Source organism: Ceratotherium simum, chromosome 6, assembly GCF_057802395.1.
Source record: "Ceratotherium simum simum isolate JZ-2026a chromosome 6, ASM5780239v1, whole genome shotgun sequence".
NCBI lineage: Eukaryota > Metazoa > Chordata > Mammalia > Perissodactyla > Rhinocerotidae > Ceratotherium > Ceratotherium simum.
The window spans coordinates 77,045,254-77,070,443 of record NC_141905.1 but is presented as its reverse complement, the minus strand read 5'-3'; the positions used below and the strand labels follow the sequence as shown (position 1 = coordinate 77,070,443).

The following is a 25,190-nucleotide window of genomic DNA, read 5'->3' as shown; positions in this document are numbered from 1 at the left end:
TGGGATGAGTTGCATTTTGTATATAATCAGAAATTTAGTGTTGGGGTTGATAAATCAATGAGTTGGACCTTCAGGGCATCAGCCTTTATCTTTCAAGGGCATCGTGAAATAGCTTCTGGTTTGTGTAGTTTACATATCAGAGTGACTTATTTAGCTCTATTAAAAGGCATATCCTGGTGAGGAGACTGAAGAGTATATGAAATAATGTTCCATATTCCCCAGTTATTCACTTAAAAGCTAGAGAATACTGTTTTCAGAGATTTTAAAAGCTTATTTTAAATTTTTGAACCTAAATGTTTTTATATAACAACATAATCTAACTTGCTGCCCCTTTAAAATAAAACATTATTTCTTTTATTTTGGAAACAGTGACTTTTCCACTACAGTAACTTTAAAAAGTTTTTTTGTTGTTAAATTAATAAAACCACTTAATAGCTAAACTCAGTATTCTTCTTACTGTTGTATTTTATTGCATGTACATCTATACTTTTTTTACTTACTACTAGATTGTTTGAACTGTGACAGCATATTTTGCCTTAGGTTTTTTAAACCACTCTCCCCCCTTGTCCTTAACTCTTCTCTTCTTTAAATGTGATAATGAAAGTCTCTATTTTATTTTCCTTTTTCCATGTCTCCAAAGCCTCAAAATGTGAATTTCCAATTCTGACTTTTTGATATGCCAATGAATGGATATAGATGACTATAGAGATAAAATTGGTTTACTAGTTTAGTAAATGATACTCTAGTTAGTTCTGGAAAATTCTGTTGAAACTTTTAGCAGTCACCATACTTTTGGTGAGGGCTCAGACCAGGTGCTCAAAATGCTTATTGAACATTTCAACTTGGATTTCTTCTTATAGATACCTCATATTCTTGTCTAAATCTGAATTCCTCTTCACCCAAATCATTTTTACTCTCAGACTTGTGATTTAATATCCATCTTTGATTCCTTTTTTCTCTCTTTCCTCTTGTTTCCAGGTGATAGTCAGAGTTGATGGAATACTATAATTTCACTTGCTTCTATCCCCTTTCATTCCCATTTTTTTTGTCCTCTTCCGTGTCCTTATTGGCTCATGCCTGTACTAGTGCAGTATTCTCCTAACTGGTTTGCCTTTCTATAGTCTATTCTTTTGGCTGAATAATCTTCTAAAAATGCTAATTTGATGGGCATACTTTCTTTTTCAAAAACCTTAAAGACTCCCTGTTGCTTGTCTCAATTGATCATAGTTGATTTCTTGGTCAGTATAAAAAACTGAGCTGGTTGCTTGGTTGCAGGGCTAGTGGGAAACCTGATATAGCAAGCACTTTCCTATGCAAGTATGCAAGGTACTTTATTAGGTATAGTAGTAGACATATGATTGATAAGACTAGATAATTTTGGATCAACCTTTCTACTGAGAACAGTTTAAAAAATGGACCAGGGAGCTAATAAAAAGTGAAGAATTAGAAGACCAAGATATGGGAGAAAAAGGAAATCCAGAGAGGAGCGCTAGCATTTGAGCCATTTCTCTACTAGGGGCACCTATTTATTCTGGAAGAGGAGGCTAATAGGCTGCGAGGCTAATAGGTGGGGATAGGGTGATAAAAATTGAAGTTTAGGTCTCACCAAACCTGAAGGATCACCTCCCAGGAGTAGTAAGAGTAACAAGTTACAGACTAGCCTGTTGTAGCTGGCACCTGAGTCCTGACTGGATTCAGATGGTCTGGGTTTGCTAGCACCTCGAGTTGCTTACCAGGAGCAAAAGTAAATTCTCTCTGGAGAAAGATAACACTATCCTAGGAATCAGATTACTTCCATAATTTTTCATAAACGGTATCTGGCACTCAATCAGAAAAAACTAGTCATATTAGGAGATGAGGTGATCATAAAACCAAGAAAAATGGAGAAATACTTTTTAGACAGCAATTGAGAGAATTTATCAGCAGAAGTAAAAAATGAAGAATGTTCTTTGGATAGAAAGAAAATGTTCCTAGATGAAAATTTGGAGAATCAGGTAGGAATGAAGGACAACAGAGAAGACAAATATGTGAGTGTAGAATAATAATGATGATAATGTCTTATAGGGTATAAAAATATATATAATCAAAACCATGACAATTGCATATAAGGTGAAAAGGAGTAAATGGATTTAAAATGTCCTAATGCCTTTCCATTGTCTAGGAAGAGGTAAAAGTACTAATTTATTTTAGACTATGATAAGACAAGGATGCAGTCTGTAATCTTAGGGTAACCACTAAAAGAATAGTAAAAGAAAGTGTAATTAACAGGATAATAGAGAAAATGGAATAATTTTAAAATAATCAAAGAAGTCAAGAAAGGATAGAAAAAGATACAAAGAACAGATGGGACAAATAGAAAACAAATAGTAAGATAATAAATTTAAACTTCCGTGTATTGGTTGTTACATGAAATGTAAAAGACTAAATACTGCATTAAAAAAGTAAACAATTATAAGACTGAATGAAATTCTGCAACCTTACTAAATGCTGCCAACATGAGATACATCTAAAATATAAAGAGACAGATTGCAAGCAAATGATGGAAAAAGATATACCATACAAACATTAGCCAAAAAGAAAGATGATATAGCTACATTGATATCATAAAAAGTAGATTCAGAGCAAGAGGTGGTATTGAGTATAAAGAGAACTTATTATTATGACAGAAAGTTCTTACTTACTAGGAAGATTACAATTCTAAATTTGTATGCATCCAATAACACAGCCACAAAAATTAACAGACCCAAAAGGAGAAACAGAGAAATCCACGATCATAGTGAGAAATTAACACATCAGTGGCTTTAACATTTATCTCAAGAAGTTAGAAAAATAATAACAAATGAAACCCAAAGAAAAAAGTCACAATCTCTGCTAGTAGACCTTTGGAACAATAAATACTAAGAGAGCTAAGGTACGAAGCAGAATAAGGAAAGTGCCATCTCACACTGAAGGTGAAGTGATCACAGTCAGATGGAGGAATGAAGAGGAAGGTGTCATTAAAAATATGTCAGCAAGAATGGGTAGATGTGTGGGGAGGGGGTGTTTCGGGCTGAGAGAATTTTGTAAGCAAAGGCAGTTCTTTGGAGAGGTTTGGGTAACAAGGAGTGGTCCTAGGAGGATACAGTGTAAAGTAGATGAGAGACATTGGGAGGAGATAAGGCTGAAAAAGGCAGATTGGAGCCAAATTTTAGAAGCCCTTCAATGCCAGGAGTTGCATCTGAGAAAGATCGATGTGGATTAGAGTAGGAAAGAATGAGATGTGATTGCAGTAGACTAGGTCAGTTACAGGTCCACAGTCCTTTATCTGCAATTCCAAAATCCAAAAAATCCTTTGAAAATGGAATTTTTTTCCTGGTTGATTTGGTGTCAAAACTCATTTGTTAGTAAAACTTGATCTTAACTCATTGAGGAACATAGTGGGAACATTCATACATTTTCTCCCAGAAATAACAATGTGTTGATATTCCCAGTCTCTACTGGGTATTTTACATAATATATGGTATGTGCGATAATACCTTTCAAATCTGAAAAGTTATGAATTATGGCATACATCTGGCCCCAAGACGCTTGGATAGGAAATTGTGGACCTGTTGGTAATGAAAAAGGAGAAAGAAATACCTGGGGCCCAATGCAGAGATCAAAGGAACAGTATAGATAAGACAATAACTAGTTGGAAGAGAGAGGTAGGGTGAGAGGATTCGAAGGTCATTTTGGTTTCCGTAGAAATGTTAGAGGGGACTTGAGAGAGGGAAGGAGAATAATAGGGTTTTAGAATGTTTAGTTCAACACACATTTAGTGTCCATGTGCCAGGCAATGTGCTAGATGCTAAGGGTACAGAGGTAAACAAGGTATGGGTTTATTCTTTATACTGTTTAGGGGAAAGGTGTAGTGATCATTTTAATATGCTGGGATGTGATGAGTAATAGCATAGAGACATGAAATGAGTCACGGGTCTTGTTAATTTTCTCCTTTAAAATGTCTCAAATTTATCCCCTGCCACCTCCCTACTTTAGATCCTCATTGGTACTTGCCTGAACCATAGAAAAAGATTTCTAGTTTGTATCTGGGCCCTGCACCTTCCCTCAATCTATTTTGTTTATTTTTCAGACTTATCACGTCATCTGTTTACTTAACCTTTTGACTCTCTATTTACCTAAGGAGCAAAGACCATACTCCTTAACAAGAATTTCAAGGCCCTTCACACTCTGAAGGCAGCAAGATAGTGTAATAATATTTTGCTTATAAAATTTAACCGGGCTGTGTCCTTTCATAGTTGTGTTATTTTCTCATTTGGTTTCTTTTGCGGCTGCTTCTTTCCTCCCTTCCCTTTCTGCAAAGGGGGCATTCTACTTGTCTATTAGAGTTTGCTCAGCTTTTAACTTCACTATTCTAGGCAGGCTTAATTAATCACTTTCTCTTCTTGGCTGTAGCACTTTCTTTGTATTGATACTATGGTCCTTAGTTTAGTTTGGCGTATATTTAGTTACCAAACAGGTTGTCACCTTTGCAACATTGTGAGCTTCTTTAGGGCAAGAATCCTGATTTACTGGTACTGGTTTCTCTTGGCCTGTTGTAGTCTTGAACTAAGTTAAGTACTGATTAGATAAATGTGCTACTGGTAATGCTGTTGACCAGATGTTTCCAATTCTCTTCCTTCTGGTTACCTGGTAGGAGGGCGCTTCTCTAGCCCACTAAAGTTAGACTTGACCAGGTGCTTTGGCCCGTGAATTGTGATGAAAGTGAAGTGTATTTGGTGAGATGTGTACCCAAAGATATGAAGCCTTTAAGATCAGCTGTGCAATTTTCCAAATTTCCCTTTTCCTGCTAAGTGTTCCAGATGGTAGAGGCTCCCTTGACCTGGGTCTCTGAGTAAGTATGATGTGGAGCAGACCCTCAAGATAGGCATGTAACATGAGTGAGAAAGAAAGTGTTGCTATATATATATTTTTTCATATTTTTAACCCATTTTTAAAAAATCTGTTTTTTTATTGCAATACAATTCATATATCCTAACATTCACTTTTTAATTTATTTATCTTTTTTTATTTTTTTGTGGGGAAGATCGGCCCTGTGCTAACATCTGCCAATCTTCCTCTTTTTTTCTGAGGAAGACTGGCCTTGGGCTAACATCTGTGCCCATCTTCCTCCACTTTATATGGGACTCTGCCACAGCGTGGCCCGACAAGCAGTGCGTCGGTGCGCGCCAGGGATCTGAACCGGTGAACCCCGGGCCGCCGAAGCGGAGCGTGCGCACTTAACCGCTGCAGCACCGGGCAGCCCCACATTCACCTTTTTAAAGTGTACAACTCAGTGGTTTTTAGTAGAGTCACAAAGTTGTGTACCCATCACTACTAATTTCACAACATTTTAGTCACCCCAGAAAGAAACCCAGGACTCATTAGCACTCACTCCCTATTCTCCTCTCATCTCAGGTGCTGGCAACAACTAATCTACTTTCTGTCTCTGTGGATTTGCCTATTCTGGCCATTTCTTAGAAATGGAATTAGACAATATGTGGCACTTTGTGTCTGGCTTAATTAACTTAGCATAATGTTTTCAAGGTTCATTCATATTTATAGCATGATTAATACTTCATTCCTTTTTGTGGCTGAATAACATTCCATCATATGGTTTTACCACATTTTGTTTATCCAAGCTCTGTTAAGTCGCTGAGATTTGGGGTGTTATTTTTTGACTGACACAATACGTATTTGAATTGACAATGTTTGAAATATCTTGTTTTGCCCCACTACCATTTTGCTAATTGAATTTAATGGATATGACATCCTTTACTCTTAAAACTAACTTAAATGACACTTGCACATTTTGATTATTTTTGTGTATGTCTGAATCCAGAATCCACTAGAGCAGTTGTAAGGCATTTTCTCCCCATATAAAGGTGATAAATTTATTGTATGCTAACATGCTGTATCGAATTGAGAGTATATTTCACTTTCACCCAATAAAAATATTCTGATGTTTTGATCTAGTAGTTTTATAGTCTGTAACCCACTAGCAAGTGTGTTCCAACAGTGTTTTTGTCAGTGGTTTGGAACTTACACTGTACCTAACCCACAGTAAGCAGTGTTTAAACAGAGATCTGGTTCCCAGGCGGGGACAGTAAAAGTGTTAGGAATAGCACCAGTAATACTAACCTGAGTTCAGGGTCCTGAAGAGGAGAGACTGCAAAGACAGAGGCGGAGAAGGAAAATGTTAGAATTTTTATTCTCAAATAGGGCTGAATTTAAAATAGTTTAAATGAATATTTGTCAACTGTTTTAATTAAAAGGAAGTTAACTAATTATATTTAAACCATTCATTTTAATAAAATTAGTTTTGATGTCTTTTAAGCTAAATATATCCTGATTGAGTTAAATATAATTTGACTCTCAAACCAATTAATAAGAGAAACTAAACCATAATCAGTCCATATTACTTAACTGATTCACTCTTCACAGACACCAGATTACATATAAAAGCTTTGTTGCCAAACTGCCAACAAACTGAGGCAGATTCATGTTTAAAGTGAGAACAAGGGTTGTTTTGCTTTTTGTGTTCTGCCCGGTGGGGGGCAGCATAGCTCAACTAGTTGTATGTGGTCATTTGAAATTCTATATATTTTTTAAAGGCTATAATTTCTATATCTCTTGAACCATAAAGTGTGTTTAAGAAAAAAAAACAACCTTTCATTCCCCCAAATATGCTGTTTACTCCTTGCCAGAGTGAGGAAGATTTTAGATAATAAAAAAATTGCCTCTCCGTTCTACATAGATTTCAAGTAAAAAATAAATATCATGGCCAACTGGTAATGGCTCCTCACATGTGTATTCTACTGAAAGTTTTTCTGAATAAGTTATTCTGAGATCTATTTTTTAATCCAAACTAGACCTTAAAGCGGTTGTTAATAGCAAAGTTGTTCTTGTCTCAGAGAATTTGCCGAAGAGACACCCTAACCCTCAATCAGTCTTTAGGCTTCCATTCAGACCATAATTCTAATAAGTTTACTATCATTCTTTGAAGGCAGGGACTGTGTTTTCTTTTCATGTATCCTCATATGGCTTAACATAATGCCAGGCCCCAAAGAGAGATCCAGTAAAAATATTTACTAGTTGATAAAAAACATGCTTGCTTTACAGCTGAGATTACTAGAACCATCTACTAGTCCCAGTTAAAACAGCATCCTGAACTTGGAAGATGGAATTTGTGATGAGCAGGAGAGTAAAATCACTTAAGTAATGAACAGTTATTTGCAGTTGTTTATTATCACAGTGTACAGAGTACAATTATGAGTTGTACTCTTTTTAAAATAAACTTTTGTTTTGAGACATTTATGTGCTTAAACTGGAAAAAATAAGGAAAAAGGTTTCCTTTAAAAAATAAGCAAATAGGAATAAATGGTAATTTTTGCTAAGTGTTAAAAGAGATGAGGTATATAGGAAAGTGAGAAGTCATCCTAATCCATCTGACTTCTTTAGATATTTTCTCTATTAAGTAATCTTGAACCTTTTGTAACTAATCAGTTTAAAAGCTAGGATTAGAACCTAGATTTATCTCATTGTTATGTGGACAAGCTAAAGGAATCCAGGATCACAGAGGCTGTTCATGCCCAAATAGTATTTGGAAAATGAAGAAAGTCTTATTTTAGAAATAAATCAAGAAGAAATTTCCATATAATAGTAGTAGTAATAATAGTAGCAGTTAACTTTGAGAGTTGAGAGACCTAAGAGAGAAATATCTTCTACTGTCTTATGTTAGACTCACTTTGACTTCTTTATTGTGCTTTTAATTAGAAAATCATTCTTACAGTTTATGTTAGGAGCATCTAATATGTATAGTATAGCTCTTAATAGCTCCTAAGGTTCATTTACCTTCTATGTAACTTACCTTTTTTGGATATTCCACTATGGAAACAATATCTGCACAGTAGGAATGAGAATGGAATGTCAGATGTATTTGTCTATTTGGGAAGAAATTCCATTTTTATGTAGCATCTTTGTCAGCCTCAGGTGTAATTGGTGTTGCTTCTGGAGCCTTAACAAATCTGTCAGTTGGCAGTATGGTGTTGCTCTGGAAAGTCTTGGAATAAGGTAGTTAGACTAAAAGCATATAACGCACTATTAGTTTTTGCTAAAGTTAGTCATGTAGAGGCAGAGTTTTTAAAAAAGGTATTTCTAGTTTGAGTCAGAAAATAATATTAAGGATCCTTGAGAGAGCATTAGGTCTATTTGTATGGTATCCAAAGTCATACTTGGTAATACAGAAATAAATGTTAAAAGATTATGAAGGAACTGTTTGAGAATTTTTAGCATTTCCATTTGACTTAAAAAAAATATATTCCATTTGTCTGCTGAGATTCCCCATCTTTTTATATGTATTTATGTGTATTATGTCCACTGTTTCTATTAGGTCATTACATATATTAATCATAGTTATTTTAAAGTCTGTATGATCATTCCAGCTTGTGAGCATCTCTGCATCTAGGCCTGTTGACTATTTAACTCTTCAAAAGGGTTGTGTTTTCTTGCTTTTTTGGTGTTTCTTTGTTTTTAATTGAATGCTGGACATTGCTATTAAAAACAACAGTAAAGACTGACATAAATAATATTTATGCCTAGAAATGGACATGCCTCTCTTCTGTCAGGCTGTTAGTATGAGGAGTTGAGTCAGTCCTATCAGGAGTTGAGTTGGGTTTGAGTTTTATTGTTACTCCAGGCTTCAGATTGTCTACTAATGGACTATGGCTACCCTGTCCCTAGTGCGAATCAGGAGTATTTTTTTAGTGCCCTGCTCTACCCTCAGCTCTTAGCAGGCCGTTCCTCACTGAGGTGGCTTTTCTTTGCACTATTGCTCCTCTCCCAGCAGTGAGTGGATGGCTGTTTATTGCTTGGCGGTGGGGGATAGGTTTTCTGTTTGTTTTTTCTGATTCTCTTGCTCCTGCCTTAGTCATAGGTAGCCCCTGTGCACCTGAGCCCTCGGAGGTGGGGCTTTCTCAGTGTTCTCATCTCCCTCTTCCTCACCCCAGTTGCAGATAGCCTTTTCCTCCTCAGCTCAAGGTCTAGAGCAGGGGTCAGTAAACTTTTTCTGCCGATGGCCAGGTAGTAAATATCTTCACGGGCCTTATGGTCTCTGTTGCGCGTCTTCAGCTCTGCTGTTGCAGCGTGAAAGCAGCCATAGACAATTCATAAATGAGTCGGCATGACTGTTCCAACAAAACTTTCTTTATAAAAACAGGTGGTGGACCAAATTTGGCCTGCAGGCTCTAGTTTGTTGACCTCTGGTCTAGCTTTGGAGAGTTTCCTGCTCTTCTCCTACCCCTGTACCTCTTGTCTCCTGCACCCTGTGGCAGCCAAATTTTGCCTTGCGTCCCCAGGGGTCTGGGGAATGAGCAAGTTTCCTGCGCTTCCCTCAGCAGCGGTATACTTTTCCTTTGTAATAGTGCAGAAACCTGGGCATGAGTGGAGTTTCTACCCCCTCCCCAGTGGTAGCTGACCTTTAGCTGTGACAGGAGGGCTGGATTACCTGCCCATCCCCCAGTGATAGACAGTTTTTGCCTCAGGTCAGAGGGTCAGCAGGGTGTGCAGGTAGGTCTCTTACGTCTTCCCTTCAGCAAGTGGCTTTTGCTGTGTATCTGAGTCGGGTCCAGCACACAGACAGTTTTTGTTCATGTCTTCCATTGGCAGCTAATCACCACCTTTTTGCTCATAGAGGGCCTGGAGTGTGCACGGACTTCTTCAGGTACTCCTGTCCCATCCTCAGACCTTGATAGGCCTCGCACATCTGTGCCATAGAGGGTGGCTCTCAGATTTCTTTCACTGTTCTCAGTCATTCTCTCAAAGACCCACTGGAAACCCATGGAAAAGAGCTGGAGAGTAGATGTGGACTTCCATTATGTTGAGGCTCCCAGGGATTCTCTACTGTTAGTTCACACTTGGCCTTTAATGATTCATTACATCTTCTCTTGTTTTCTTACTGGGGTTTATGGCTGCCTCACCAAAGGAGAAACAGTTCACGTGTCCTTTCTTTCCCTAGAGGAGCTTGTCACTCTTTGTAATTCATTTCACCTGGTTGGACATTGCAGCTGTAAAATACAGTCACCTCAGGAATCTGATGAGCTCAAAAAATTGGTTATGTAGGTTAACCAACTTTTTCTTATCATAATGAGGGGACTGATGTTCTCTGGTGGCTTTCTAGTTTACAGCTAAATTGTCACTGGTGTCATGCAGTAGATGCCTTGTGTTGCATGGGTAATTGCTGCTCAACCTTCTCTTAATCCTCTAGACTTCCTTCCCATGGAGCTCCTCTCTTTCCTTTGAAGTGGTCCAAGGTAGAGGTTTCTAAATGCTTAACAGCTTCTGGGCCAGCTGTTTAAAGAATCCTCTGAAGTTCTCATTAAAAATATACACTTCTGGAAAGTTTGAGTTAGGACGTTGGAGTGTGACAAAGGAATCTACATCATTAACAAGCCCTTCAGGTGATTTGGAGAGCACCATTCTTTGAGATTCACTGGCCTGTGGAAATGTACCATTGTTCCTGAACCTGGTTGGTCTCTAAGCAAGGAGTGGTGTCATTTTATGTTTAAATATAGGATAGCATTATTGCTGAAACCACTCAACACATTTGCACCACTGAAGTGCTAGTCTGGATTAGAAGTATCTGCGTAAACCTGGATAATAGAAACAGCAAAACACAGTTTAAGTATCTAATGAAGGGGGATTGATGAAATAGACAATGGTGTGTGCAGACAGTCATTAAAATTAGATTGTATAATGATAAAGGGAACAATCCAACAAGAGGATATAACACTTGTAAATATCTATGCACCTGACATAGGAGCACCTAAATATATAAGGCAGTTATTAGCAAACATAAAAGGAGAAAGACAGCAACACAATAAAAGTAGGGGACTTGAATGCTCCACTTACACCAATGGATAGATCATCCAAACAGAAGATCAGTAAGGAAACATTGGCCTTAACTGACACATTAGACCTGTTGGACTTAGTAGATATATATGGAACATTCCATCCAAAAACCACAGAATACGCATTCTTTTCAAATGCACGTGGAACATTCTCCAGGATAGATCACATATTAGGCCACAAAACAAGTCTCCATAAATTTAAGAAGATTGAAATAATACCAAACATCTTTTCTGACCACGACGGTATGAAACTAGAAATCAGCTACAGGAAGAAAATTGGAAAAGCCACAAATATGTGAGATTAAACAAAATGCTACTGAACAATGATTGGGTCAATGAAGAAATCAAAGGAGAAATCAAAAAATACCTGGAGACAAATGAAAATGAAAATACAACATGCCAAAATTTATGGGATACAGCTAAAGTGGTTCTAAGAGGGAAGTTTATAGCAGTACAGGCCTACATCAACAAAAAGAAAAATCTCAAATAAACGATCTAACAGTGCACCTAAAGGAACGGGAAAAAGAAGAACAAACAAAGCCCTAAATCAGTAGAAGGAAGGAAATAATAAAAATCAGAGCAGAAATAAATGATATAGAAAAAGAAAAAAGAAAAAAATCAATGAAACTAAGAGCTGGTTCTTTGAAAAGATAAACAAAATTGATAAGCCTTTAGCCAGACTCACCAAGAAAAAAAGAAGGCTCAAATAAAATCAGAAATGAAAGAGGAGAAATTACAACGGACACCTCAGAAATATAAAAGATTATAAGAGAATACTGTGAAAAGCCGTATGCCAACAAATTGGATAATCTAGAAGAAATGGATAAATTCTTAGAATTATATTACCTTCCAAAACTAAATCAAGAAAAAAGAGAGAATTTGAATAGACCAATCACCAGTAAGGAGACTGAAACAGTAATCAAAAACCTCCCAAAAAACAAAAGTCCAGGACCAGATGGTGAATTCTACCAAACATTCAAAGAAGACTTAATACCTATCCTTCCCAAACTCTTCCAAAAAAATTGAAGAGGAGGGGAAGCTTCCTAACTCATTCGACGAAGCCAACATTACCCTGATACCAAAACCAGATGAGGACATCACAAAAAAAGAAAATTACAGGGGCTGGCCCAGTGGTGTAGTGGTTAAGTTCACATGCTCTGCTTTGGCGGCCCAGGGTTTGCAGGTTCAGATCCCAGGAATGGACCTATGCACCGCTCATCAAGCCATGCTGTGGTGGCATGCCATATACAAAACAGAGGAAGATGGGCACAGATGTAAGCTCAGGGCTAATCTTCCTCAGTGAAAAAAGGAAGATTGGCAATGGATGTTAGCTCAGGGCTGATCTTCCTCACACACACACACACACACAAAATTACAGGCCAATGTCACTGATGAATATCAATGCAAAAATCCTCAACAAAATACTAGCAAATTGAATACAACAATACATTAAAAAGATCATACACCAGGATCAAGTGGGATTTATTCCAGGGATGCAGGGATGGTTCAACATTCGCAGATCAATCAACGTGATACACCACATTAACAAAATGAAGAATAAAAATCACATGATCATCTCAATAGATGCAGAAGAAGCATTTGACAAGATACACATCCATTTATGATAAAAACCCTGAATAAAATGGGTACAGAAGGAAAGTACCTCAACACAATAGAGGCCATATATGACAAACCCACAGCTAATATCATTCTCAATGGAGAATACCTGAAAGCTGTTCCTTTAAGAACAGAAACCAGACAAGGATGCCCACTTTCACCACTCTTATTTAACATAGTATTGGAAGTCCTAGCCAGAGCAATCAGGCAAAAAAAGAAATAAAAGGGATCCAAATTGGAAAGGAAGAAGTGAAACTGTCACTATTTGCTGGTGACATGATTTTATATATAGAAAACCCTAAAGAATCCACCCAAAAACTCTTTGGAAATAATAAAAGAATACAGTAAAGTTGCAGGATACAAAACCAACATACAAAAATCAATTGCATTTCTATATACTAACAACGAAGTAGCAGAAAGAGAAATTAAGAATACAATCTGATTTATGACTGCAACAAAAAGAATAAAATACCTAGGAATAAATTTAACCAAAGAAGTGAAAGGCCTGTACACTGAAAACTGTAAAACATTGTTAAAAGAAATAGAAGATGACACAAAGAAATGGAAAGATATTATGGAAAGATATTCTGTGCTCTTTGACTGGAAGAATTGACATAGCTAAAATGTCCATACTTCTGAAAGCAATCTACAGATTCAATGTGATCCCTTTCAAAGTTCCACCAACATTTTCCACAGAAATAGAAGAGAGAAACCTAAAATTTATATGGAACATCAGAAGACCCTGAATAGCCAAAGGAATCCTGAGAAAAAAGAACAAAGCTGGAGGTATCATACTTCCTGACTTCAAAATATACTATAAAGCTGTAGTAATCAAAACAGCATGGTACTGGCACAAAAACAGACACACAGATCAATGGAACAGAATTGAGAGCCCAGAAATAAACCCACATGTCTATCGACAGCTAATTTTCGACAAGGGAGCCAAGAACATACAATGGAGAAAGGAAAGTCTCTTCAATAAATAGTATTGGGGGGCCGGCCCCGTGGCTTAGCGGTTAAGTGCGTGCACCACTTCTCCGGCCATGCTGAGGCGGCGTCCCATGTACAGCAACTAGGAGGATGTGCAACTATGATGTACAACTATCTACTGGGGCTTTGGGGGAAAAAAAGAGGAGGATTGGCAATAGATGTTAGCTCAGAGCTGGTCTTTGTCAGCAAAAAGAGGAGGATTAGCATGGATGTTAGCTCAGGGCTGATCTTGCTCACAAAAAAAAAAAAAAAGAATAAAGGTGGAATCAACACATGGGATTTAAAAAAATAAATAAATAAGTAGTGTTGGGAAAACTGGTAAGCCACATGCGTAAGAATGAAAGTGGACCATTATCTTACACCATACACAAAAATTAACTGAACATGGATTAAAGACTTGAATGTAAGACCTGAAGCCATGAAAGTTAGGCTCTTCGACATTGATCTTAGCAGCATATTTTCAAGTACTGTGCCTGACCGGGCAAGGGAAACAAAAGAAAAAATAAAGAAATGGGACTATATCAAACTAAAAAGATTCTGCACAGCAAAGGAAACCATCAACAAAACGAAAAGACAACCTAACAATTGGGAGAAGATGTTTGCAAACCATATATCTGATAAGGGGTTAACCTCCAAAATATATAAAGAACTCATACATCTCAACAAGAAAAAATCTAACAACCCAGTTAAAACATGGGCAAAAGATCTGAACAGACATTTCTCCAAAGAAGATATACAAATGGCCAACAGACATGTGAAAAGATGTTCAACATCACTAATTATCAGGGAAATGAAAATCAAAACTACGAGATATGACCTCATGCCTGTCAGAATGGCTGTAATTAACAAGACAGGAAATAAGTGTTGGAGAGGATGTGGGGAAAAGGAAACTCTCGTACACTGCTGGTGGAAGTGCAAACTGGTGCAGTCACTATGGAAAACAGTATGGAGATTCCTCAAAAAATTAAGAATAGAACTACCATAAGATCCAGCTATTCCACTGCTGGGTGTTTATCCAAAGAACATGAAAACATGAATGCGTAAAGATACATGCACCCCTACATTCATTGCAGCGTTATTCATAATAGCCAAGACTTGGAAGCAACCTAGGTGCCCATCAAGGGATGAATTGATAAAGAAGATGTGGTATGTACACACAATAGAATACTACTCAGCCGTAAAAAACGATGCACTCTGGCCATTTGTGACAACGTGGATGGACGTTGAGGGTATTATGCTAAGTGAAATAAGTAAGAGAGAGAAAATCAAATACCGTATTATCTTACTCATAAATAGAAGATAAAAACAACAACAAACAAACACACAGAGACAGAAATTGGATTGATGGTTACCATAGGAGAAAGGAGGAGGGAGGAGAGTGAAAGGGGTGATTAGGCACATGTGTGTGGTGATGGATTGTAATTAGTCTTTGGGCCATGAACATGATGAAATCTACACAGAAATCGAAATATAATGATGTACACCTGAAATTTATATAATGTTATAAACCAGTGTTACCACAATAAAAAAATAATAAAATCAAATAAAATTAGGTGGTAGAAATATATTTGACCTGGGAAATGTTGATGATTATAGCTGAACAATAAAACCAGATTACAAAATGTAATTCCATATTTGTTAAAACATACACACACACACACACACACACACACACACACAAAGAGAAGAAAATGTTAACGGTAGTTATTTACCAATGTTGGTACCAATGTTGGTAGTGGTTTTTTTTTCTATAGTTGCATTTTAAATTTTTTAAAATGTCAGTGAACATGTGTTACTTCTGTAAAGATATGTTAGTGGGCTTGTTATGTTTATTAGATCCTTCCCTCCCTTCCTTTCTTCTTCTCTATTTCATTTTAACATGCAAAAGTCATTTCTTTGTTTGAAGACAACCAAAATGTCTTTGTGAACATAAAAGCACATATTCTTAAATACTGTTCAGATTTTGTTTTGGTGGGATGGGGATGGGGCATAGGTAGAAGAGAAGGGATATAAATATGAAATTGTGGAACTTGTTTGTATTTTACATCTGCAGTGTCTGATTTGGCTGCCACTAGCCACATGTAACTATTAAAATTAAAATGAAATAAATACTCAATTCCTTATTTTCTTTCTTTTTTTAAAAAAAAAATGATATTGTGGTACCTTAATTAATTAATTAATTTTGCTGGGAAAGATTCTCCCTGAGCTAACATCTGTTGCCAGTCTTCCTCTGTCTCTCTCTTTTTTTCTTTTCCTCCCCAAAGCCCCAGTACATAGTTGTATATTCTAGTTGTAAGTCCTTCTAGTTCTTCTATGTGAGCTGCCGCCACAGCACAGCTACTGACAGACAGGTGGTGTGGTTGTGCGCCCAGGGACTGAACCCCGGCCGCCGAAAGAGAGTGTGCCGAACTTTAACCACTAGGCCATCAGGGCTGGCTCCCTTATTTTCATTAAATACATTTCAAGTGTCCAGTAGCCACACATGGCTAGTGGCCAATTGAACAGTGCAGATATAGCACATTTCCATCATTGTAGGAAGTTCTGTTGGGTAATACTGACCTAGATCATAGTATATTTAAGTTTCTTGTCTAGTAAAATTATTTAAACAAATCATGCTCTTCTAAAATTAATATACATCTAATTAGAGTAACTGACCAAGCTTCTTTATCTGGCTTTCAAAATTAAAGATAACAAGCTTCTGTTCTCCTTCCTTCCTGTGAAGGTTTGGTATGTGTATCAAATCTGACCCTTCTTTTGTTGCTGTAAGGCATTTCTCACAATTTACTAACTAAGAAATATATTACACTTACTAAGGAATATACTCAGTAAGTAGGTAAATATATATATATATATTATATATATTTAGATAAATATATAATTTATAAATTTATCTAAATATATATTTATAAAATAAATTTATCTAAATATATATTTATTTAGTGATAGTTAGCTGGTTGGGTCTATAAAACTAGGTGCAAAAATTATTTTGTTTTTAAATAATGATACATAAGAATATTGTCTAGTTCTACCTTGTTTTAACTTTAGAATTTTTCTTTAAAGCTACCGTCTACAAAATAACATCTGTATGAAGTTATTCATTGCGACATTGTTTGTGGTAACAAAAGATTAGCAACAAGCTATTAATATGGGGACTAATTAAATAACTAATACATTCGAACACTGTACTTAAAGAAAAGATTTCTAAAAGAGTGGTTTGAGGAGCTCTGAGAGTCCCTGAAATTCTTTCAGGGGGTCTGCAAAATCAACACTGTTTTTCTAATACTATTAAGATGTTATTTGCCCTTTTCAACTATGTTGGTATTTGTTCTGATGGTGCAAAAGCAATGGTGGGTAAAACTAGTGGTGCCTTAGCACGAATCTTCACTTCCACACACTTGCGATAGAAAACAAAAGCATTTCACTCAAGAATCTCCTAGATGAAGCAGTGAAAATTATTAATTTTATTAAATTCTGACTTTGAGTTGGCCCCAGTTGTGTGGTTTTGAGCTAAACTAGCTGGGTTCCACCCCGCCCCGCCCCATAGAACACTATTTTTATTTGACAGAATGAATGACTGACAAACTATGGTTATTTGGACTTTGTTGTTTGACCCATATTTTCTCAAAAATGAATGAAGTGTGTCACTTCAAGGAAAACAACTAACAGTGTTTGTTGCCAATGATAAAATTCAAGCGTTGAAGTGAAAATTAGAATTTTGGAAAACCTGTATCTACCACGATGACCTTGATAGCTTCCCGATACTTAAAAAGACTCTTCTGATGAGATGGGTGGTGGTATTAACAAATGTAATTTTTTTAGTGGTGTGTAGTGAATTGTGTCAACATTTGGAACTTCTGTGTAACTCAGTGAGTCAGTATGTTCCAAATGACCAATTCGTGATGTTATAAAACGTCTGTGTAAAAGATCAATTCAAAGTAGAAGATAGAACAATCGGTTTTAACGTAGTAGACTACAAAGAATTCATTGATAGTTTCAGATTTCATATTGCAACTCACCTTTAAGAAATGACCAGTTACCAAGTTTCAGAGAAAAATATCCACAATTATCTGAAAAGGCTATTAAAATACACTTTCCTTTTCTGTCTACATATCTGTGTGAGGGAAGATTTTCTTCATTTACTTCAACCAAAACAACACATCACAGCTGATTCAATACAGAAGCAGATATGAGAATCCAACTGTCTTCTATTAAGCCAGACTCTAAAGAGACTTGCAGAAATGTAAAAACAATACCACTTTTCTTACCATTTTTTTTTGAAAATTATTTACATATGACTGTAGTTTATAATATAAAATATGTAATTGGATTTTAACATTAAAATATGTTAAAATGCAATGAGTTTATTGTCATTTTAGAATGAATTAATACATATTTTTAAAACCCAGTTTTAATTTCTAATATGGTAATTATTGATAGATATAACCCACATTATAAGCAAAAGCTTTTTGGAATCTTCAATTATTTTTAAGAATTTAAAGAGTTCCTGAGACCAAAATACTTGAGAATCACTGTAATAAAACAGTCTCCAAGATACATTGTTAGGGAAAGTGCAGATCAGTGTGGTTGTATGTTAGCATTTGTGTGCAAAGGGATATAAATGGGATACTTATTTTCTTGTCTATACATAAAATTCTTCTGGAAGGATGTAGAGGAATTAAGTGTTGGTTGGTTCAAGGAGGAAAGAATAAAGGGTAAACTCTACTCTAAACACTTTTGAACTCATTTGAATTTTAAACCAGATGAATGCATTACTCATTAAAAAAAGAAGAAATGAAAACATTCCTACCAGCTATATTACAAATTGCAGGGAATCTAGGTCTGTTATGAAAAGTTGGAGCAAGTTTGGAGTTATGGTTATTTTTCTGGCAGCTTGCTTTTTCTTATTTTGTTTGAGAAGAAAATGAAGCTTGCTTATTTTAAGGGTAAAAAAATTTCATTTACTGTCCAAGCCAAATACATTCATTTTGAAAGAATGTAAATCAAATAGGTTGCAATTTCCCCAATGGCCCAAAGTATACTGGACTTAAGTTTTAAAGAGGAACAATTTGATTAGTTTTTTTTTTTTTAACAGCAGTTATTTCTAAGTTCCTGGTAAAGAGATTGGATTTAGTTTAGAAGGCTGTTATAATTTATAGTCCTGTCATTTAAAAGGTTTTGAATAAGTGGTGCATGAGATGTGGAAGTAAAAAGCTAAGTAAATGTTCTGACATTTGATTCTTTACAAAAAGTGCTTTTTAATACTCATAACCTTTGAGGCTTTGGGAATTCTTGATTTCAGAATAAAGAATTCAATTTTATTTATTCTGTCTGCTATTAAGTGTGCCTTTTGATCAATGTTCGTACTTTTAACTTTGGGATAGATAGTGTCCTTTTTATGAAAAGGGAAAATTATTTTAGTGCAAAAACTCTTCAGATTTTCTTTTTTTTCATATAATACTTCTAAAATTTATTTTTTTGAATACTGAAATATCATTTCCAGAGTTCTTTGAAGCAGTTTAGAGAAAGATATTACAAGTGATTCTGTTCATTAGTTATAATTAAAATTTTGCTCATAATGTGGAACCATTTTCTCCAATTTCTTTAGTTAACAAAGAATGCCTTTGGTAATGTTAATGGATTTTTCTGAAGTATTAGACAAGTGGGAAGTTAATTCAGAAAGAAGGTTACTTACTCTTACTAGTTGCATATACATGTATAATATTTGACATTTTCAAAACACACATTGTTTTCTTTGATTCTCAGCACATCTTGGAAGTAGCACAGTTAGTTGTTTTTCCTATTTTATATATATGGAAATTGAAATTCAGAGGGCTAGATGAATTGCCTAATGTCATACAGCCTTGTGAAATAGTAAATTAGCAATTTAGATTTAAACAAGGCTAGATTAGATTTAGATTTAAGCAAGTTTAGATTTAAGCAAGACTGTCCTTGCAAAAAATGCATTTATCTATACCTACTATGTTCCAGGTTCTGTGATCAGCACTGGTGATGTCAAGACAAGACACAGATCTTGCCCTCCAGGGGCTTAGAGTTTAGTGGCAGAGACTACCCAGTAGGAGACGTGAATAAGTGCGATGGTGTCCCATTGAAGGGCCATATATCTCAGGTAGTTTTGAGGAACTGACACAAATCTTGAAGGATGAATAGAAGAAGTTAGCCAGGGTGAGTCAGGTTAGGGAGTGGTGATAAAGGCGTTCAGGTAGAAAATTAGTCAAAGAGGCCTGAAACAGCACACTAATGTTGTTTGGGAACTGTTACTAGTTCCATATGATCACTGTGCTGGATTACATGTAAGAAGGAGCAGGATGTGAAAGCAGAGAGGTAGACAGTGTGCCCTAAATTGGAAGTTTGAACTTTTTTCTCAAGGTTTCAGGGTGCTTAAAAAGGAATGTAACTAGATGGAAGGACTGAGATGGGCCAAGGTTTGAGTCTTGGTTCTTGGGCTCAATAGCTGTGGGACTGCAGTCAAGTGACTAAATATTTCTGAGCCCCAGTTGACTCATATGTAAAATGGAAGTAACATTCAATTTGCAGGCAGTTAGGAGGACTAAGAAAAATAAATGTAAAAATAGCACCTAGATGCACCAAACCTGTAGATAAATACTCAAGAATGGAAGATGAATTAAAAGTAAGGACAGTTCACAACACATATTCTAAGCTTCTAAGTAGAGTTGAAAAAAATATGAATTAAATCTTATTTTAAAATAGTATTGGAACATTTAGACATTTCTAAAATAGCTTAGCTGAAATGGTTTTATAATTTTAATGTTTAAGTTTAATATTTAGGAATCTTTCAGTGTGGCATTTCTTTGTATCCTTGTTTGAAAGCAAGACTTTCTGTATATGATGTGGTTGTCAGGTTAGGAGACTGCCACGAGTAAGGCCTTGTGTAGAATCTGTTTGGTTTGCGTGATGTTTTGTGCCATGCCCACCCCCCCAACTCCCTGGCTCAGGAATAAATTCTTAGCTGGAAGACCTGGATCTGTCACCTTCTTACACTCTAATTTTAGGCAAATTACTTGCCTATTTGTATGTTTCTTCAATATTAAAATGGTACCTAATTAATTTAGCTCTAGAGAATAAAATGAAATAGCCCATGGATACGTGTTTTGTAAAACACAGTATGTTAGTCTGCTTGGGCTGCCATAACAAAATATCACAGACTGGGTGGTTTACACAACAGAAATTTATTTCTCACCATTCTGGAGTCTGGATGTCCAAGATTAAGGTGCCAGCTGATTTGGTGCCTGATGAGAGCTCTCTTCCTGGCTTGTAGACGGCCACCCTCTTGCTGTGTGCTCACATGGTGGTTCCTCTGAGTGTGCAGAGAGAGAGACCAAGTTAATACAACCGAGTTAGTATAGAACTCAGAATGTTACTGTGCCTAAGATAATTATTAAGTCTGTGCCACTTGCTTGAGTTTCTCCCCCCCCCCCCGCCCCATTCCAGGCCCAAATATAGTTTGGTTCCTATAGAAAATGTCCATATAGTTCAGTGATAATTTTTAAAATCATATTGTTTACCTTACTTGTGAATGCACCTTTTTACTCACTAATAGAGCAAGCATTTTAAGTAACATGGTAAGGTTACACAGTTTTTAAAGACAGCTAAACGAAACCTCAGTTTTGCATAGTAGATTTTGGAGCAGAGATAGAAGTCTTAACTAAACTTCAGGATATAAGCCTCCTCCTTTTCTTTATTGTAATTTCAATATGAATTTTAGACTGCTGTTTGCATTTTAGATTGTGGGGGAAGGTCTTTATACTTGGTTTCCCAGAATGATAACATTTATATTCTTTCTTACAGGCCAGCCCTCCAGATCTCTATATTGAAAGGTTTAATATAGCTCTTGGACAATATATGGGAGCATTGCAGAGCATTGTGCCTCTTTTCATATATATGGTAAGTTAGAGCTGTTTCCTCCTTCCAAATACTTTACTTTATTGGTCTGAGCACAGATAGATGCAGAGTTAAGCATGTTCTATTTTTATTTTACTATATGTTATGTTAGAAATGGAAATTAATCTATTTCAGTAATGTTTGATAGTGTTGACTTCGAAGAATTATTTACCCTTTTACTGTTTTAAAATTTCACGAATAACATTGCTGAATAGACAATTAGGCATAAATAATCAGCAGTTACCCAGTTAGCATTTATGTTATTTCTGCCATATGGAAGATACTGTGCTTAGAAAATAAAGATATATAAGAAAGATTCCTTGTCTTCAGAAAGTAGAGAGTTAAGACACGTATGTAAAAACATGATGTATGATAAATACCACGTAAGTCATTCCATAAAAAAGTAGAACAGTGAAATGTGCTTCCATTCTGATTTCTCTTTCATTTGGAGAATTATGCTGTGAGTGTAATTTGTAGTCTGTTGACTTTGTTGATTGGCCCCCTCCTCCTTTTAAATATATAAACTCATAGAATCTTAATGTTAGTGTTCCTGTTGACCAGAGGGACCCTTAGAAACCATTATCCCAATTCCTCTTTGTTTATTAGACTAGGGAATGGGATGTTTAGGTTGATCCTAGCTTGTGTAGCGTAGAGATTGCTAATGTGGAATACCAATTTTCAAAATGATTTATTCTCCATAAGATATACTTTATTGAAAAAACAAAACAGAACATTAGGAGAAATCTGTATTATCAGCAGGGGACTGTTATTTAAATAATTTATGGAAGATACTTGAGTAGAAAAATACTCAGTTAAAAATAATGACATGTCTGTAGGTTATTTTAGAGAAAAATCTTCCCAAGTTACAACATAAGGTCAAAAAGCAAGGAGCAAAGCAATGTGTAATATTTTTTCATTAGCAAGTGTTTTTTTCTTTGTTGGGGGGGAAAAAAAAGCATATCCATGTATATGCAAGCAATGTTTTAGAAAGAATATTCAGAAATTTTCCCAGTGTAGAATGGGACCTTTGGGAATGGGACAGAGGGTGTGCTCTGGAAGGCTTCTTGTTATTGCATACCCTTTTGCATGATTTTATTTTGTAACCATGTGCATGTTATTTTTATAATTTTTTAAAGAGAAAAATAAACTTGTGTTTAAGAATTGGGGGAATTGGGGGGCCGGCCCTGTGGCTTAGCGGTTGGGTGCGTGTGCTCTGCTACTGGCGGCCCGGGTTCAGATCCCAGGCGCACACCAACGCACTGCTTGTCTGGCCATGCTGAGGTGGCGTCCCGCATACAGCAATTAGAAGGATGTGCAACTATGACATACAACTATCTACTGGGGCTTTGGGGAGAAAAAGGGAAAAAAAAGGAGGAGGATTGGCAATAGATGTTAGCTCAGGGCCAGTCTTCCTCAGCAAAAAGAGGAGACTTGGCATGGATGTTAGCTCAGGGCTGATCTTCCTCACAAAAAAAAAAAAAAAGAATTGAGAGAATCAGTGAGCAACTTGTTAACATTCCTCTTTGTATTTTCCACCCCTGTACATTGAGTTATTAACATTTAAACATGAACAAATCCAATCTTTTTTGGCTTGCTAGTCGTTCTAATCAGGATGCTTTTGGCTGCAAGAAACAGAAAACCTGATTCAAAGTGATTTAAGTAAATAAGGAAAAGTATTATCTCTTGTAATAAAACTCCAGAAGTAAGGCAGTCTCCCGGGTTGGCTGAGTCTGTGGTTCAACAGTGTTACCAAGGATTCAGGTTCTTTTTTGTCTCTTTGCTGTATACAACGTCTGTTTCATCTTGTTCTCCTCATGATTGTAAGATACTTTTCACTCAACCTGGGTTTCTCTCAGTCTGATTGGGCTACCTTGGGTCACATGTCTACCTTTGAACCAAAGACCATGTGTAGGGAATGCCATAAGCTGAATGCCTTAGACTAATCATTGAAGTGGAGTGTATGTTGGGGAGTCAGCCAGCATATGTCCACTGTCTGCTTTCAGCCTAAATCATTGATAAATCGTGTACTTTTCATTAGTGTTTCCCGATATTGCCTTTACATGTTGATGATGTATTTTTAAAGGGCATGGTAAGTGCATGTCACACAGTGTGGTTCATAGGTCTATACATCCCTGTCTAGTTAATGTTGGGTATCCTCCTGTGTTCTTTTGAAGGTGTATGGTTCATAGCATTTTATCATTATGTGCTTTTAACCTCATGCCAGAAAGACATATAACTAATAGTGGCAGGGTTTTTGTTTTTTGATGTTGGGTTTTTATGTTTTAATTAATGCCTTCATGAATTGTTTCCTAAAATAATTTATTTTTTAGTGCTTCAGTTCATTAGACTAGTCATTTCCCTCTAATTGATGCACTGAAAAATAATTTATTTCCTTTTTCAGAATAAGTTTTACATCGAAACCAAGCTTAACAGAGACTTAAAAGATGACCTTATAAAGCTGTTTACGGAACATGTTGCAGAAAAGCACATTTACAGCCTAATGCGTAAGTAATTCAACTTACAGGGGTGAGATAACACTAGCAATGATCTTTTTTTTTTGATCAGAGAGCATTGGCATATAAACCCCAATGTTAACGTCTTCTGAATCACATAGCAGGAAGTGTTGAAGCCCAGTTCTGCAGAGAGAGACACTGAGAAACTGAAAACGTGACTTGAAGGTCACCCAGTGAGCTGGGAGCAGCTTTGCCAGGTCATTGGACAATGCCTTTTATCTGGCCTAATGCTGGCTGCCTTTTTTTTTTCCTGACAGGTGGGGGAAATATTATTAAGGGATTCGCCCCCTATTTTGTTACTGGTCACTGTAGACGGAGTGCAGTGTTATATCTTTGAAATGGTAGTGCAGAATCCTCTCTGATTTTTACTCTTTAGTGTAGAAACTCTTCTCTAGTCTGGCTCTATATTATTGACTGTGTCTTTGGTAAGCTTCTTAGCCTCTGATACTGCGTTTTCTCTTCTGTGAATTGGGATTTGTAAAATGTTTAACGTGGCTATGTAGATGATTAAGTAAGCCGGTCAAAGTGCCAAGTTCAGTTAGTTTTTCCTCTTCCCCTGTTCTCAGGCCCCTGCCACCTCACAGAGGTGGCATCTTATCCAACCTTTCCACAAAGAATATACCTCTCCAAGTGGAGTTTAGGATGTGGCTACAACCTACTGTCACAGCATCCTTTAAAAGCTTATGTTTTATGCAGTATATCATCAAGTCATTTTTTAGAATGTGGCACATATTTGGATGTACAGTATGTATTTTTTACTTTCCTAATAGTCATAATTAATTCCTACCACAATGAACTTTTCCGCAATTGACAAAAGGATTGTTCTAAGCCTTACCACAAACTCTTTTTCGTTTTTGATTTTTAAATTAAGAGAAGGAATTGTTAAAATTGGGCCAGTTTATTTTAGAAAGGCAAGGTTTTCAAATAATATTGTAGATGAAAATAATATGGTCATTATTGTGCCCCGAGGAAATTCCAGAATCAGAATAGAGGCCTAGAATCTTGGGAGTGTGACATTTTTTTTTAAAGCCTGGCCAAATGTTTACAAATATCTTTTAAACATTATCTCATGAGATATTTCAGGCTATTAATTATAACCATTTGAGTATTATCTCTGATGTTAATATTGTCTTTCGCTTTTATTGTAAAATAGAGACCAGCATTTTAGAGTCTTTCCTGTTAAAATTCTGTAGAGAAATGCTGCTATTTGGTGGAGAAGCTTGTTTAC

At 36.3% G+C, this 25,190-nt stretch overlaps 1 protein-coding gene across 3 annotated transcripts in view; it reads left to right on the top strand.

Moving 5' to 3' along the window:
* The window catches only part of CACUL1 (CDK2 associated cullin domain 1), a 71,750-nt gene that overhangs the window by 32,067 nt on the left and 14,493 nt on the right, over positions 1 to 25,190 (top strand). For all 3 annotated transcript variants that reach the window (XM_087432689.1, XM_087432688.1, XM_004428122.3), the window contains exons 4-5: positions 21,357 to 21,452; positions 23,851 to 23,953. In XM_087432689.1, coding sequence (XP_087288815.1) covers positions 21,357 to 21,452; positions 23,851 to 23,953 — 199 coding nt within the window. The remainder of the gene's footprint in view (positions 1 to 21,356; positions 21,453 to 23,850; positions 23,954 to 25,190) is intronic.